Source organism: Gopherus evgoodei, unplaced genomic scaffold (assembly GCF_007399415.2).
Source record: "Gopherus evgoodei ecotype Sinaloan lineage unplaced genomic scaffold, rGopEvg1_v1.p scaffold_40_arrow_ctg1, whole genome shotgun sequence".
Classification (NCBI taxonomy): domain Eukaryota; kingdom Metazoa; phylum Chordata; order Testudines; family Testudinidae; genus Gopherus; species Gopherus evgoodei.
The window spans coordinates 2,415,004-2,429,060 of record NW_022060061.1 but is presented as its reverse complement, the minus strand read 5'-3'; the positions used below and the strand labels follow the sequence as shown (position 1 = coordinate 2,429,060).

Here is a 14,057-nt window from a genome sequence, read left to right as displayed (position 1 = left end):
TTAAAGAGACCCCACTCCCCTGGGCTGCTCTTTAAATACCTCCGTGCCCACCCCTCTGACCTTTGTCCTCCCAGAACCTTTGATTGCCTGGCAGGGGAGGGGGGGGATTAGAGGGAAGGGCCCGGGGGGGGCGTAGCCTCCTTTCCCACAGCTGGAGGGGCTGGCTGGGTTGTACTGGCACCAGCTCCTCAGGGAACACAGGGGGTCAGATCCTGTGGCTGGTTTCAGGGGGAGTTAAGGGTGCTGAGAAATGATCGAGCAGGAGGGGAGTGGGGGCTAGTGGGGCGACTAAGGAGGGGGCTGGCAGTCAGGACTCCTGGGTTCTATTCCTGGCTCTGGGGGCTAGTAGGGCGATTAAGGAGGGGGCTGGGAGTCGGGTCCTGGAGGTCGGAGTTAGAGTAGGGGGCTGGACCCCCTGTTCCTATTCCCGTCTCCACCCCACCCACTCTGACCACTAGATCCAACTCCTCCCCTCCCAGCGCTGGGAAGAGAACCCAGGTGTCCTGCGTCCCCCAGTAGCTGAGCACGGGAGGTGCTGGTGTGTGTGTCCCTGCGGGGGGCTGAGGCAAGCGGCTCCATCCTGCTATTGGCTTCTTCGCTCGCTCTGTTTGACGAGTCAACACCCCCAAGGCTGGATTGCTGCGGGGGGAGGCCGGCGGGGCAAACACCTCAGACAATGCACTTGTTCAGCCAGGAGTCTCCAAAGCCCCCGGCACATTCTCCAGAGTTATGCAACCCCCCTTCCCAGAAATGCGGGGCAGCCGGGACTCCTGGGTTCTCTCCCCGACCCTGGGAGGGGAGTGGGGTGCAGTGGTTAGAGCGGGGGAGCTGGCAGCCGGGACTCCTGGGTTCTCTGCCCGGCTCTGGGAGGGGAGTGGGGTGCAGTGGTTAGAGCGGGGGAGCTGGCAGTCGGGACTCCTGGGTTCTCTCCCCGACCCTGGGAGGGGAGTGGGGTGCAGTGGTTAGAGCGGGGGAGCTGGCAGCCGGGACTCCTGGGTTCTCTGCCCGGCTCTGGGAGGGGAGTGGGGTGCAGTGGTTAGAGCGTGTGTGTGTGTGTGGCAGCCGGGACTCCTGGGTTCTCTCCTCGGCTCTGGGAGGGGAGTGGGGTGCAGTGGTTAGAGCGTGTGTGTGTGTGTGGCAGCCGGGACTCCTGGGTTCTCTCCCCGGCTCTGGGAGGGGGGTGGAGTCTAGTGGTTGGAGCAGGGGGGCGTTGTGAGCAGGGACTCCTGGGAGGGGGCTGTCGGGCCTTCCCCTTTGCCCCTGGCCAGGTGTGACCCAAGCGAGCGGGCCCTGGGGCAGCGGGGTGATGATCGCTGCCATCACGAGCAAGGCAGCTGCGGGGCCGGGGCCGGGGCCGGGGCCGGGGAGGGGGGGCGCTGGGCTGCGGAGCAAACCCAGCACATACCTGGCTAAGCACCGGCTGCCCCTCCCGCCCCCCAATCAGCCCTGCCCGCTGGGAACAATGCGGGCTGGGGGCTCCCTGCTGAGGGCCTGGGGAGGGGGTGAGCTCAGACCTGCCCCAGAGCAACACACAGCAAACCCCCCCCCCCCAGGGGCTGGCAGGGGTCACTGGGGCTCCCCAGGGCGGCACATGGCCAGAGGCTGAGGCAAGTGTCCCCCCCCCCCCCCAGACATTGACCCCCCCATCATCGCCTCTTCCAGATCCTCCCTGGCACATGGACCAGCCTGCAGTCCCTCCCTCCCTCCTGTTTGTCTGCAAAGCCACGGGCTGGGAAGGGAGGAGGGGGCAGCTTGTGCCGTGCTGGGCGGGGGGGGGGCAGGTATGACTCCCACTACCAGGGACGCAAGCTGATACTGCCCTGGCAGCCCAAGCACCCCCGCAAGTGATGTCTGCAGAACCCAGGAGTCCTGCTCCCCCCTGCCCCACTAGATCCCACTCTCCTCCCAGAGCCTGGGACAGAACCCAGGAGTCCTGCTCCCCCCTGCCCCACTAGATCCCACTCTCCTCCCAGAGCCTGGGACAGAACCCAGGAGTCCTGACTCCCTGCCCTCTACCCTAATCACTAGATCCCGCTATCCTCCCAGAGCCTGGGACAGAACCCAGGAGTCCTGCTCCCCCCTGCCTCACTAGATCCCACTCTCCTCCCAGAGCCTGGGACAGAACCCAGGAGTCCTGCTCTCCACCCCCGCTACCCTAATCACTAGATCCCACTGTCCTCCCAGAGCCTGGGATAGAACCCAGGAGTCCTGCTCTCTACCCCCTCTGCCCTAACCACTAGATTCTACTCTCCTCCTGCAGCAGCCCCTAATGGGCAGAGTCAACACCCCAGCTCTGAACCCCCCCCAATGCACTAACAGGAAACAGCCATGGAGCACAGCACTGGCCCTTTAAGATCAGTGCCGGTGCCCAGCGCCGTAGCGGGCAGCTTGGTGACACATGGCCGAACGGGTCAGCGCTAATGAGCCCCCCCAGCCCCTTGCTGGGGCAGACACAAGTTCCAGACACGGGCAGGGAGCGACTTACATAACCCCCTCCTGGGCGCACACGGGGCCCCTCGTGTTTCATAAGCCCATCGCTCACGCCTCACAGCCCTGCTGCAACTGGGCACAGGACGGGCACGCAGCTGCAGCCCACTCCCCAGGCCCAGGCAAAGCCAGAGCATGGGAGGCTCAGACCCGGTCACCAAGCCCAGCCGCGGCCCCCCCTCAGAAGGGAACCCAGGAATCCTGGCTCCCACTGTGCTGTTCTGACTGCTAGGCCCTGCTCCCACCTCCCCCAGTCCTACAATCCAGGAGCCCTGGCTCCCAGCCCCCCGCTCTGACCACTAGTCCCACTCTACACCCAGAGCTGGGGATAGAACCCAGGAGCCCTGGCTCCCAGGCCCCCGCTCTAACCACTAGTCCCCACTCTGCACCCAGAGCTGGGGATAGAACCCAGGAGTCCTGGCTCCCAGCCCCCCGCTCTAACCACTAGTCCTCACTCTGCACCCAGAGCCGGGGATAGAACCCAGGAGTCCTGGCTCCCAGCCCCCTGCTCTAACCACTAGTCCCCACTCCGCACCCAGAGCCAGGGATAGAACCCAGGAGTCCTGGCTCCCAGCCCCCTGCTCTAACCATTAGTCCCCACTCTGCACCCAGAGCTGGGGATAGAACCCAGGAGCCCTGGCTCCCAGCCCCCCGCTCTAACCACTAGTCCCCACTCTGCACCCAGAGCTGGGGATAGAACCCAGAAGCCCTGGCTCCCAGCCCCCCGCTCTAACCACTAGACCCCACTCTGCACCCAGAGCTGGGGATAGAACCCAGGAGCCCTGGCTCCCAGCCCCCCGCTCTAACCACTAGACCCCACTCTCCACCCCCTCAGCTGATGATAGAATCCAGGAGTCCTGCCTCCTGCTGTCGGCTTTGATCCACAGGACCCACGCCCTCCCTTTGAAGCCCCGAGATAAGGCTGGTGCAATCCCCCCTCCAGCTTCCCGGCACAGCCTCAGGCAGCTGGGAAGGAATCGGAGAGGCAGGTGCCTGATCCTCTTCCCCCACTGCCCAGGTAGGGCTGGAGAGCAGAGATGGGACATGGGGGAGGCCCCCAGCCAAGCACAGTTTAATACCAGCCTCCAGCCCCCCCCCGGGCCCAATTTCACCAAGCAGAGGCAATTGACAGGGGGCTGGATTCAAGCCAGGGGTCACCCCAGTCTGACAGCCCCCCTCAGCAAGGGCTTTGCTCCCATTGGCCTCAGGGAAGGAACCAGGTCACCAAACCCATGGAGGGGGGAGCGATTTTCTGGGGGCAGCCCCCAAAGAGATCTGGGGGCTCTAGGCAGCCCCCAGCCATGAAGACTGAGGTAGGCCCAGGCTGCAGTGCAGGGGTTGGAAGGGAACCAGAGCCCTGAGGGGCCCAGCGGCCCCCTGGCTTGCTCCCCATTCGCAGCCATTGCAGGGGGAAGGCCTGTCTCCTGACTAGCACCTGAAATCATTGTCCACCTGGCTGCACGAAGGTCCTTACAGCCCTCGAGTGGGGGGAGAGGCTCCCCGGCTGAGAACTGGGGCTCTCAACGTACAGGGAGCCCGGGGGCCACACGTTTGAGGGCCCCAACCTGCCTCAGCCAGGCTTGAATAGGAAGCTGCATCCCCCTCCATGCTGGGCGAAGGATTCCAGTCCCAGGGCCTGAGCCCAGAAGCTGCCAGCTCCTAGTACTGCTGTGCAGGACAATGCAGGAGTCATAAGGTAGGTGCAAATAGCCGCGCCCCCGGCAGCCAGCATGGTGGAAGGGTATGGCTGGCTCTGCACCACAGGAGGATGGGGGTGCAGAGCGAGAGGTAGAGCAGCCCAGAGGCTGCTCTAACTGATGCTGGGGACCAGAATACAGGGACGCCAAGGAAGCCCTGCCCTCCTCAGCCCACATGCAAGGATGGAGGGACTGAGAATCCAGCCCTGCTTCCCCCCTAGTCCCAAGTGTTGGTTTTCTCTCCCTTCTGGGCTCCAGCCCCACCAGCCCCTTTGTCAATAGAGCAAGCGCACCCACATAGCACCCATATAGGGCTGACTGTCCTTCCCACCCCCCCCCCCACTACATCGGCTGGCACAGAGAGAGGAGCGAGAGAACCGAGGAGCCCTGCCTCCCTGTGTCCCTGCACTAACTCGCTAGATCCCTCACTGCTCCAAGCTGGGACCAGAACCAGGGAGACCTCGCCCCACCCCCTGCTCTAACCCATACCCCATACTGCCTCCAAATCAAGGCTCGAGTTCCCCACACAGCACAGCAACCACGCTGCAGGAAGCCACGTGGGCTGTGCCATGTAGAGGGCTCCCTGCTGCCACCCGCCTCTGCTTTAAGCTGGGCCAAGGGGCACCCCACTCCCATATGCAGCCCCTCGCCCACCCATGAGAAGCCCCAGCCCCTCCCCTCAAGAACACCCCACAGCTGGATTTTCCTCTACCTTTTTTTTTTAATTATTATTTACAGTGTTTTTCCTTAAGCTTCAGGGCCTCGGCTTTGTACAACACCTGGCAGAGCCCCCTCTGCCTCCCAGTGTCCGGAGAACCCCCTCCACCCGGGGGGGGGGGGGGGGGGGCAGCAGAGCACACTGGGAGAAAGAGGCGAGGGGAGAGACAAGGGACCCATCAAGTGACCTGTAGTGGTGCAGCCCCCTACGGAAGGGAAGGGGGAGAAGGACATGGCGATTGCTGGTTTTTAATGCACCCTTGAGACTACTGGGGGGGGGGTGTTAAAAGGGGGGTGGAATCCAGTATTCTGCCTGCGGCAGAGAGATCCTGCCCCTCCTTGGAAGGGGAAATAAATACGACCCCCACCCCTGCTGACTGCAAGCCTCCCCATCACGTGACAGACAGGGCAGGAAGGATTGTGCTCTGCAGGGGTGGTGTCCGGGTGTGTAGCCGACGAAGTGGAATGATCCAGGCCGGAGCAGCGGCCGCGCGTCCCTATTTGGCGCTGGGCGGCTTGTAGGGCTCCAGGAGGAGGCTGGAGAAGGTGTTGACTTTGTCGGCTCCTCGCACCTCGTGGGGCAGCAGCGGCAGCTTGACGATGTGGAAGTCTTCGTACAGGTCCTCCATCTGCGGGGGTGGGGAGAGGCGAGAGAGAACCAGCCCCCTGGGGAGCACCACCTCCTCCTTCACCCCAGAGGCGGCAGGCAGGCTCCGCGGGCCCCTTCGGCCGTTGGTCTCTCTGCTCAAGGGGCTCGGGGCCAGGCTGAGGCCCGACACGCCGTGTCACACGCTGGCACTGGCCAGTGGAGCTGGAGGCTGGATCAGGGTAGGGGGCTGAGCTGCTCCGCCAGGGCCGGGTCTCACGTGGCAGCAGGGTGGGTTAAGACCCCCAGGGCCGGGCTGGCAGACACCTGGGTTCCAGGAGCCACCGGAAGCCGTAACAAAGGGGGAGTCCGGCCCACGGGGACACATCTGTACCCACTGATCTCAGCTCCCCATGCCAGAGACGGAGCCTAGTTCAGCCCCTGGGGGTGGAGCTGGAGAAGCTGGAAGGTGCACAGTGCAGCCAACTTGGGGAAGGGGCGGGGTGGGGGGGGGAAGCCAGGAGGAGCCCAGCGCAGGGGCAGGGGAAGGGGGAACCCAGAAGGGTGGGTCCAGGGGGCAGCTGCCCAGCCCCCTCCCTACCTGGTCAAGATATTTGGACTGGATCTTGTGCCGGGCCTCGCACATCTTGCAGGGCTTCTCCGGGTCTGGGAACACCAGCTGGTTGACGATGATATTGTGGGTGTCGATCCTGCACTTGGCCAGCTCCTGGATGAGGCGCTCCGTCTCGTAGAGCGACAGGAACTCAGCGATGCAGACACAGATGAAGGTGGTCTGCTCCTGCCGGGCGGGGGGTGACACTGTTACTCTGCTCCCAGGGCCCTTCCAGGACCCCCACCCCAGTGGTGTGTGTGTGTGTGTGTGTTAGCCCCCCCAACCAAGAATGCAAGAGATCTGCCTAGGATCACACAGCACATCAATGGCTGAGCTGGGGATAGAACCCAGGAGTCCTGGCTCCCAGCACTCCCTGCTCTAACCACCGAACCCCACTCCCCTCCCAGAGCGGGGGATAGAACCCAGGGGTCCTGGCTCCCAGCACTCCCTGCTCTTAACCACTGAACCCCACTCACCTCCCCCAGCTGGGGACAGAACCCAGGAGTCCCCTCTGCTTTACCCACTAGACCATGCTCCCTTCCCAAGGGAGACAAAGGACAATGCTAGTGAAGCTCTCACCCCACTGACCTGTATGCAACCTTCTCCCCAAACCCATGTCACTGATGGAGCCCTGGGCAGGAAACAACACACAGGAAGTGAAGTGTTGGTCACGGGAACTTAAAAGCCAGGCAGGCTCCCAAGCCAAGGCCAGCAGAGCCTAAGAGCAGATTTCAAATGATCTTTTCTTATGCTTGGCTGGGAAGTTCTTTGGGGCGGGGGCTGTCTGTCCGCCTGTCCTGTGTCTGTCCAGCAACCAGCACCCTGGGCGCTCCCGACTAAATACACTCACTTGCTTTTAAAAGCAAAGAGCTTTCCCAGGCAGGATGAGATCAACGGGCCCACCAAGCCCCCTGTCCCAGCCCCGCTCCCAGGCTGGGACCCGCCAGTTCCTCTAGCTGCGTGGGGGGGCCTTAACCACCCTGCCCCCTCCCCTGCCACTGAGCTATGTAAAGAGGTTAAATCAGAGAAGGGTGCAGATGTAGGGGTGGGGAAAGGGAATTCCTGCCTCCCCCCACCCTACCGCAGGCAATCAGGGTCTGCCCTGCAGCATCCAGAGCCAGGAGCAACAGTGTTAATGGGCGAAAAGTCGCCGGGGCCTGGCCTGCCCCCAGCCCTTTGCTTTTCAAGGCAGATAGGAGGGTTCCCCCTGTGGCAGCGAATTCCACAGCAGCTTTGCAGGAATGTGAAGGGACTGGTGGGGCTGGGCTCACTGTAGCTCGAAGCGTTAGCAGTACCAGGCCTGACACTGCTGCAGCAGCCCAAAGGGGGCCTTAGAAGAGATAGAAGCTCATCCTCCCACCCATGCACACCCCTGCGTAAGTCAGGGGGCTGGATGAGGTACGCTGCTTTATTAAGGTTGCCAACCCTCCCGGATTGGCCTGGAGTCTCCAGGAATTAAGATTAGTTTTGAATTAACAGTTATGTCATGTGACGAACTCTCCAGGAATACATCCAACCAAAATTGGCAACCCTATGCCCTATAGCTACGCTCTGCTTCCCGGGGCCCATAGAAATCACAGCACAAACTAGAGCAGCCTCGAGGCTGCTCTAACCTGCACCAGCAGGGCCCCCAAGAATGCAGGGAGAACAAAAGTGACCCGAAGGTGGGTCCTTCATCCCCGCCCCATGTGCAAGAACCAAGAGACCAGGAATCAGGCCTGGAGTCTTCCCCCAGGGCTCCTTGTCAATTAACATTTCTACTCTGTCAGACTCCAGTTTGTACCAAATACCAGACAGGGCACCTTTCTCAACAGAAACAGCCTTGGGCTAGTGCCAGAGAACTAGAAATTGACCAACCGAGAGGGTCAAACGGACCCGCCCAGTTTCAATGTCCCAGTGGGAGGGGAAAACACACATCAAGAGCACCAATGGGCTGCTCAGATGTCTGGGTGGCAGGTGCTGCAAGAATTTTGCCATCCCAACTGAAAAGATCCCACCCCCTGCTACCCAACCCTGGCTAGTAACACTTGAAGGAGTTCTCCCCCCTTGATGTAGGGAATCCACCTCTCCAGGAGGCAGTAGCCAGGTCAATGGAAGAAGTGCTCAGGGCGTGACATTTTCATAGCCCTGTGTGACATAGCTAGGTCTATATTTTGGGTGTAGACTGGCCTGGGACTCCAGAAAATAGACCCCCTCCCCCCCGGGTCTGCCACAGAGTCCCGGGCAAATCATTTAACCCTCTCTGGGCCTCACATGAAAATGGGGCGGGTGCTTCCCCCCTTCCTCACAGGGGTGCTGTGAAGATTGGATCTGAGCCCATCACAACAGATTGCAAAGTGGGTTCAGCTACACAGGAACAAGGAGGTCATCAACCCTACGTTAATCCGGGTTAACTCTCAAGTGTAGACAAGCCCAGGCCATGAGAGCCAGGGAAGAACTTAGGCAGGCAAAGGGCCTTAACCTGTAAGCACTTCGCTACCTTTCAGAGAGCAGCCATGAGAGAAGAGGGGTGGAAATCATGCCCCATGGCGCTGGCCTTGAGGAGTGAGTCTGTTTAGCTTAAGGAGAAGGTTCCGAGTGACCTGATCCCAGGCTGCAGGTACCTCCCCGGTACAGATAATAGAGCTTTGTCTGCTCGACTGAGCCACCCGAGAAATTCCAACAGCTGCTCGCTGAAGCTAGACCAATTCAGACGGGAAGGTAGGGGCACAGAGGGTAATTTACCATTGGAAGAACTTAATAAGGGCTCTGGTGCATCCTCTGTCACTGGCAATTTTTAAGTCCTGACTGGTTGGTTTTCTGCTCTAGTTCAGACAGGAATGAATTCAGGCTAGTGCCCTACAAGAAGTCAAACTAATCAGTGATCCTCAAACTGCGGGTCAAGGCCCCATTTTAATGGGGTCACCAGGGCCGGCTTAGATTTGCTGGGGCACTGGGTCAAAGCCCAAGCCCTGGCCCCCTCCTCCCTGGGCTGGCAGGGCTTGGGTGGTTTCAGGCTTTGGTCCCGCCTCTTGGGGTCAGGCAGTAATTTTTGTTGTCAGAAGGGGGTCGTGGAGCAATGAAGTTTGAGAGCCCCTGGCCTAGATGATCGCACTGCTCCCTTCTAGCCTTAGGATCTAGGAGCGTAGGACCCAGAACGATGAGACCCTGGTCGGGGCCTCTGGGTGCTACTGGAATATAGACAGATACTAATTGTGACAGTGTCCAAGCACAGCATGCCCCCAGCCTTCACTGCATTCTGCGCGGGGGCTGGCCTCAGCCAAAAGAGGCAACGACGGACCCGTCACTTACCCCCTTGTTGAGTTCTTACCGGGTCTTTGAACTGCTCGCTCACTGACCGGATGACGGGGAGGGTCTCCTCCAGCTTGGAGGCCAGCTGGTCGGCATTCATGTCCCCCAGGCCAAGCATGTTACACATCTGCAGAGGGATGGGATGCAACACCACAGCTCAGCTAAGAGAGACAGCCAGTGGCTAGCGCTCTGAGCCCAATGCCCTGGGCTGGATGCAGTCCAATGGCATGCTCAGCCAGCTGGACCCCAGGACGGGGTGTCCCATAGCCCCAGCCAAGCCCAACCTGACTTACACCAGAGGGATACAGAGCCTTACCCATGAGGACCCAGGCCAGATCAGAGCCGCTGAGTGCGACACACCATGACCCAGGCCAGCGCAATTGAGTGCTGCACGCCAGGACCCAGGCATGCGCAATCGAGTGCTGCACGCCATGACCCAGTCTATGGTCTAGCCCAAGCCACTCGCAGAGAAGAACCACGCAGGAGCCCAAGCTAGCGACTGGCTCCCCAGCTCCCTTCGCCATTTACCTGAGATATGAAGGGGCTGATCTGGTTCTTAATCTGCATCAGACGGCCCAGGCCCCGCTCCACGATAGTGGGGAAGTTGAGCAGTCGCAGGGTGTGCCCAGTGGGGGCTGTGTCGAACACCACCACGGAGAAATTCATCCCCTTCACCAGCCTGTATGTGCCAGACAGATATTAGCACCCCCCACCATCTCATTCCCACAATAATCTGGGGTGCCCCCCTTCCCTTCTCCCTAGTGCTGGTGTAAGGTGACAGTCTCTCCCCTTCCTGGCTGGCTGTAGTGGTATATACCAGAAGGCTCCTTCCTCCCCCCTACACCATTGGAGGTGGTAATGGTATATCCCAGAGCACCCCTCTGTAATGGCACATCCCAGAACATCCTACCTCCATAGGTGGTCTTGTCCCCTGTCCCCGCAAAGGGCTAGTACATCCCAGAAGCCTCCTGTTGAAATGGTATATCCCAAAGCGCCCGCTTACCTGAAACTGGTCTTGTTCCCCTCTCTGACTGTAATGGTACAGCCTAGAGTGCTCTTCCACGTGCAGGGGAGAGGCTTGCTCTCAACACCCCCCTCCACCACCACTGTAATGAACTCACACCTGGATAACTAAGTCCCCTAGACAGCCGCCCCCCCCGCCCCCTGCGCGCAAGGCAGAGCAGTGGCACGCTGCCCCAGAGGGGAGTTCACCCTCTGTGGTCCATTCCATGCTTGGCACAAATTGGCACAGTGGTGTCAAGTGCAGTGGGTGGATTTTGTGACACTTGTTCCCAGAACTGTGAGTCACCCAACTCCTGTCTCCCAGGGCCAATCAGTTGTCAGATGGGGGTGGATCTGGACTGGGATTGGCTACCTAGAATTTCACTCCCATACTCAAGAGGCCCAGGTGAACTATGTGCTGTGAAGGGGGAACGGGTTCTGCTTCTGCTCGGTTTACGTTTCCAAATGCTGCGCTGAGAAGCCTTTGTGATTGTTCTCAATAACTGTAATATTATAATCGAGCCTGGAGGGGTCCCACTGTGCCAGGCGCTGCACAGTGTGAGAAGCCATTCCCTGTAGAGGTCGCAGTGCAAACAGAAGAGAGGGACAAGGGAAATGCTTTTAGCTCCGCTTTACAGCTGAGGAACTGAGGCCCTATCAGCCACAGACACTAGCCCATAGCCCCAGCAGATGCCTTGGGCAGAGCTGTGAACCAAATAGAGGTCTTCGGTTTATGCCCTGTCCATTAGGTCATGCCTCTGATCCTGTCAACAGCTGCACACGCAGAGTCACAGGCCTGAGCACAATGCCATGGGGGTGAGGGGGGGAACGTACCCACCCTGAAGACATATAGCCCCCTTCTGACTATAATGGTACACCCCACCCTTGCTGATGGTCTTACCCGCCCCATCCCATCCCCACGTGACAGATGTGCAGTGACATTGCTTAACGCACAACAGGAACGTGCAAGGGCCAGTGACATGTGCAGTATAAGAACCTATCAAGAAGACAGTCCTCTTTCACCTACAGATGGTCTCATTCCTGGCCACGAAGCTGTAATGGTACATTTTAGTGATCCTCCTCTATAGGTGGTCTCATTCCCTGCCTTTACAACATATCCAACTCCTTCTCCTTTCCCCCCATAATGGTACATCCCAACCTCTCCTCCCCTGTGATAGGTGGCCTGCCCTTGTCACTCTTTTGTCAGAGCTATCCCAACATCCACTAAGGGTCCCAATCGCTTCAGGCAAGTATCATGGGCCGGTGCCCAGCTGCCGAGCTCACCTCATCACCTCCGCATAGCTCATGGCCTCATCGATGCCGGGGAAGGCGCTCATGGCCTCCTGCATCATCTTCTTGCCCATACTGAGCATGTTGTCCTCCTCGAAGAACTCATCCGGGAGCTCAGCCACCCCCAGGCTGGGGTCAATCTCCTGGGGAAAGGGAGAAGAAGGGGGCGAGGGTTTAGGGAAGAGTGGCCATCACTGTCCAAAAAGAATAGGAGACTCATTGGCTCAGCACCAGCTCTTGCCTTCGACACGAGAGCATGACAGAAGGGAGACAGACATATTTCAGAATGCCTGATGGGTTAGAACAGGGGCTAGGAACCAGGGCTTCTGGGTTCTATTCTCTGCCCTGGAAGGGGTGTGGGGTCTGGTGGTTAGAGCAAGGAGGACTGGGAGCCAGGACTCCTGGGTTTTATTCCCTGCTTTAAGAGTGGGGTCTAGTGGGGGGGAGGGGGCGCTAGGAGTCAGGACTCTAACTCTTGGCTCTGGAAGGGAAGTGGGAGCTAAAGGCTGGACCAAAGGAAACTGAGTCAGGACTCTTCTCCTTTCTTTCCAGATCTAAGAAAATGCTTGAGCACGTGGTTAAAACAGGCAACTTGGAAGCAGGACTCCTGGGTCTGTCACTGCAAGCACTGAGAGACTCAGCTCCAGCCTTGCACACGTCAGAATGAGCCGTTGGAAACCCACCCTCTTCCCCCTTCCTCTCCTGCCCCCTCACCGCCCCCAGCCCTAACTCACCATTGCAAACAGGTTATCATAGCCCTTGACTTTTGTGGGGACCTTGGAGAATTTCTGGTCGAAGGCATCGGAGATGTTGTGGGCTGGGTCGGTGGAGATGATGAGGACGCTCTCACGCACCTTCGACAGCTGCACGGCCAGGCTGCAGCTGTGGGGGACAAGTCAGTGGATATGAAAAGGGAAACAGCTATGGAAAATCCATGGGGCTGGAGGGGCGAGGCGTGATACATGGGGACAGGGGGTGCTTTCACCTCTTCCCCACAGGTGCAATGGTAGATTCCAGCTCCCCTACAAATAAGTCTGTTCTCCTATTTCCCGCCCCCAGCATAATGGTACATACCAGGTGCACCAGTAGAAGCCACCTGTTCCTTGGTGCAATGGAATATCCCAAGCACTCTTCAGCAGTTGTCCCCCCATCCACAAATATGGTACATTCCACCCAACCTTATCTACAGGTGGCCACACTCTCCCCCCACCCCATAGTAACAGCACGTCCAACCTCGCTATAATAGCACATCCCAACCCCTACAAATGGATCTCACCACTGCTCCCCTTACTAGTGGTAAATCCCATACCCTTCCCGCACACAATGGTACATCCCAACACTTCTCGCTTACAGGCGGTGTCAATTCTCCCTATATACTATCATGGTATATTCTAATGGGCCCTGGCCTACAGGGAGCCTCAACCCCCGCCCCTCGCATAATGGTACATCCAACCGCTCCTAGCGGCCTTGCCTCTCCCAACCGTCACCCCTCTTCAAAGTAATGGTACATCCCGACCACTCCCCCTTCTCCCCACATAATGGTACATCCCAACCCCTCCCGATGGCCTTGCCACGCCCCCAACCGCTCCTCTTCCCCCCACATAATGGTACATCCCAACCCCTCCCGATGGCCTTGCCACCCCTTCTCCCCCCACAGCGGTACAGCCACGCGCGCTCTCGGCCCCTCTCCCCTCACCTGCAGGTGGTTTTGCCCACTCCTCCCTTCCCCCCCACGAAGATCCACTTGAGGCTCCGCTGCTCGATGATGTTGCTCAGCGTCGGCTCTAGCGGTTCCACATCGGGGGCGTCCTCGAACTCGTCCGCCTCCGGCCCCCAGCCGGGCCCCGCCGCCGCCATCTTGGAACCGGCTCACGTGACTCGGTGCTGGGCCAGACCATTCGCGGAGGGAGGAAGCGCAGAACGAACAGGCAGTGACAGAAGACAGGGCTGGGCTGTGCCGCCCTACCCCGTCACACTCGCTGTCCTAGCCCCGCAGTGCACAGCAATGGTACAGTCCGACCACGCCCCCTCATCATCTGACTGGGTCACTCAGGAAGCCCGCCCACCCTGGTTTGTCTCGGAAAAGTACCGCCCCTTCGCCTCATCTGATTGGTCCCGATGACATCCGCCTTACGTGATTGGGCTAAAGAGAGAGACGCTGATTGGTTCGTTGGATTATGGGGCGCACCCAGCCTCACTTCCGTCCAAAAGCCCCCTGATTGGAGTCGAGGGTCACACGCTCTGGCCGCTCATTGGTCCCGGTTCCTGCCATTCCCGTTGAGCGCGTGCGGGACCAGCGTCCCTGACGGGGACGCTCTCGCACTCCCAGCGTGCCCCGCGCCAGCAAAGCGCTCGCTCTCCCGACACCCCCTGG

General features: G+C 59.8%; 1 protein-coding gene across 2 annotated transcripts; it reads right to left on the bottom strand.

Annotated features, from left to right (window-relative positions):
* Window positions 1-4,885: 4,885 nt before the first annotated feature.
* Window positions 4,886-14,021, bottom strand: GET3 (guided entry of tail-anchored proteins factor 3, ATPase). Of its 2 annotated transcripts, none has more exons than XM_030545940.1 (7): window positions 13,380-14,021; window positions 12,418-12,565; window positions 11,678-11,826; window positions 9,920-10,070; window positions 9,411-9,518; window positions 6,089-6,286; window positions 4,886-5,530 (listed from the first exon to the last, which is right to left on the bottom strand). In XM_030545940.1, the coding sequence occupies exons 1-7, from the start codon at window positions 13,538-13,540 to the stop codon at window positions 5,399-5,401; spliced, it is 1,047 nt and encodes a 348-aa protein (XP_030401800.1). In that variant the 5' UTR covers window positions 13,541-14,021; the 3' UTR covers window positions 4,886-5,398. The 2 variants fall into 2 exon arrangements, with proteins under 2 accessions (XP_030401800.1, XP_030401801.1); XM_030545941.1 differs by lacking the exon at window positions 13,380-14,021 and adding an exon at window positions 12,758-12,861.
* Between the last annotated feature and the right edge of the window lie 36 nt (window positions 14,022-14,057).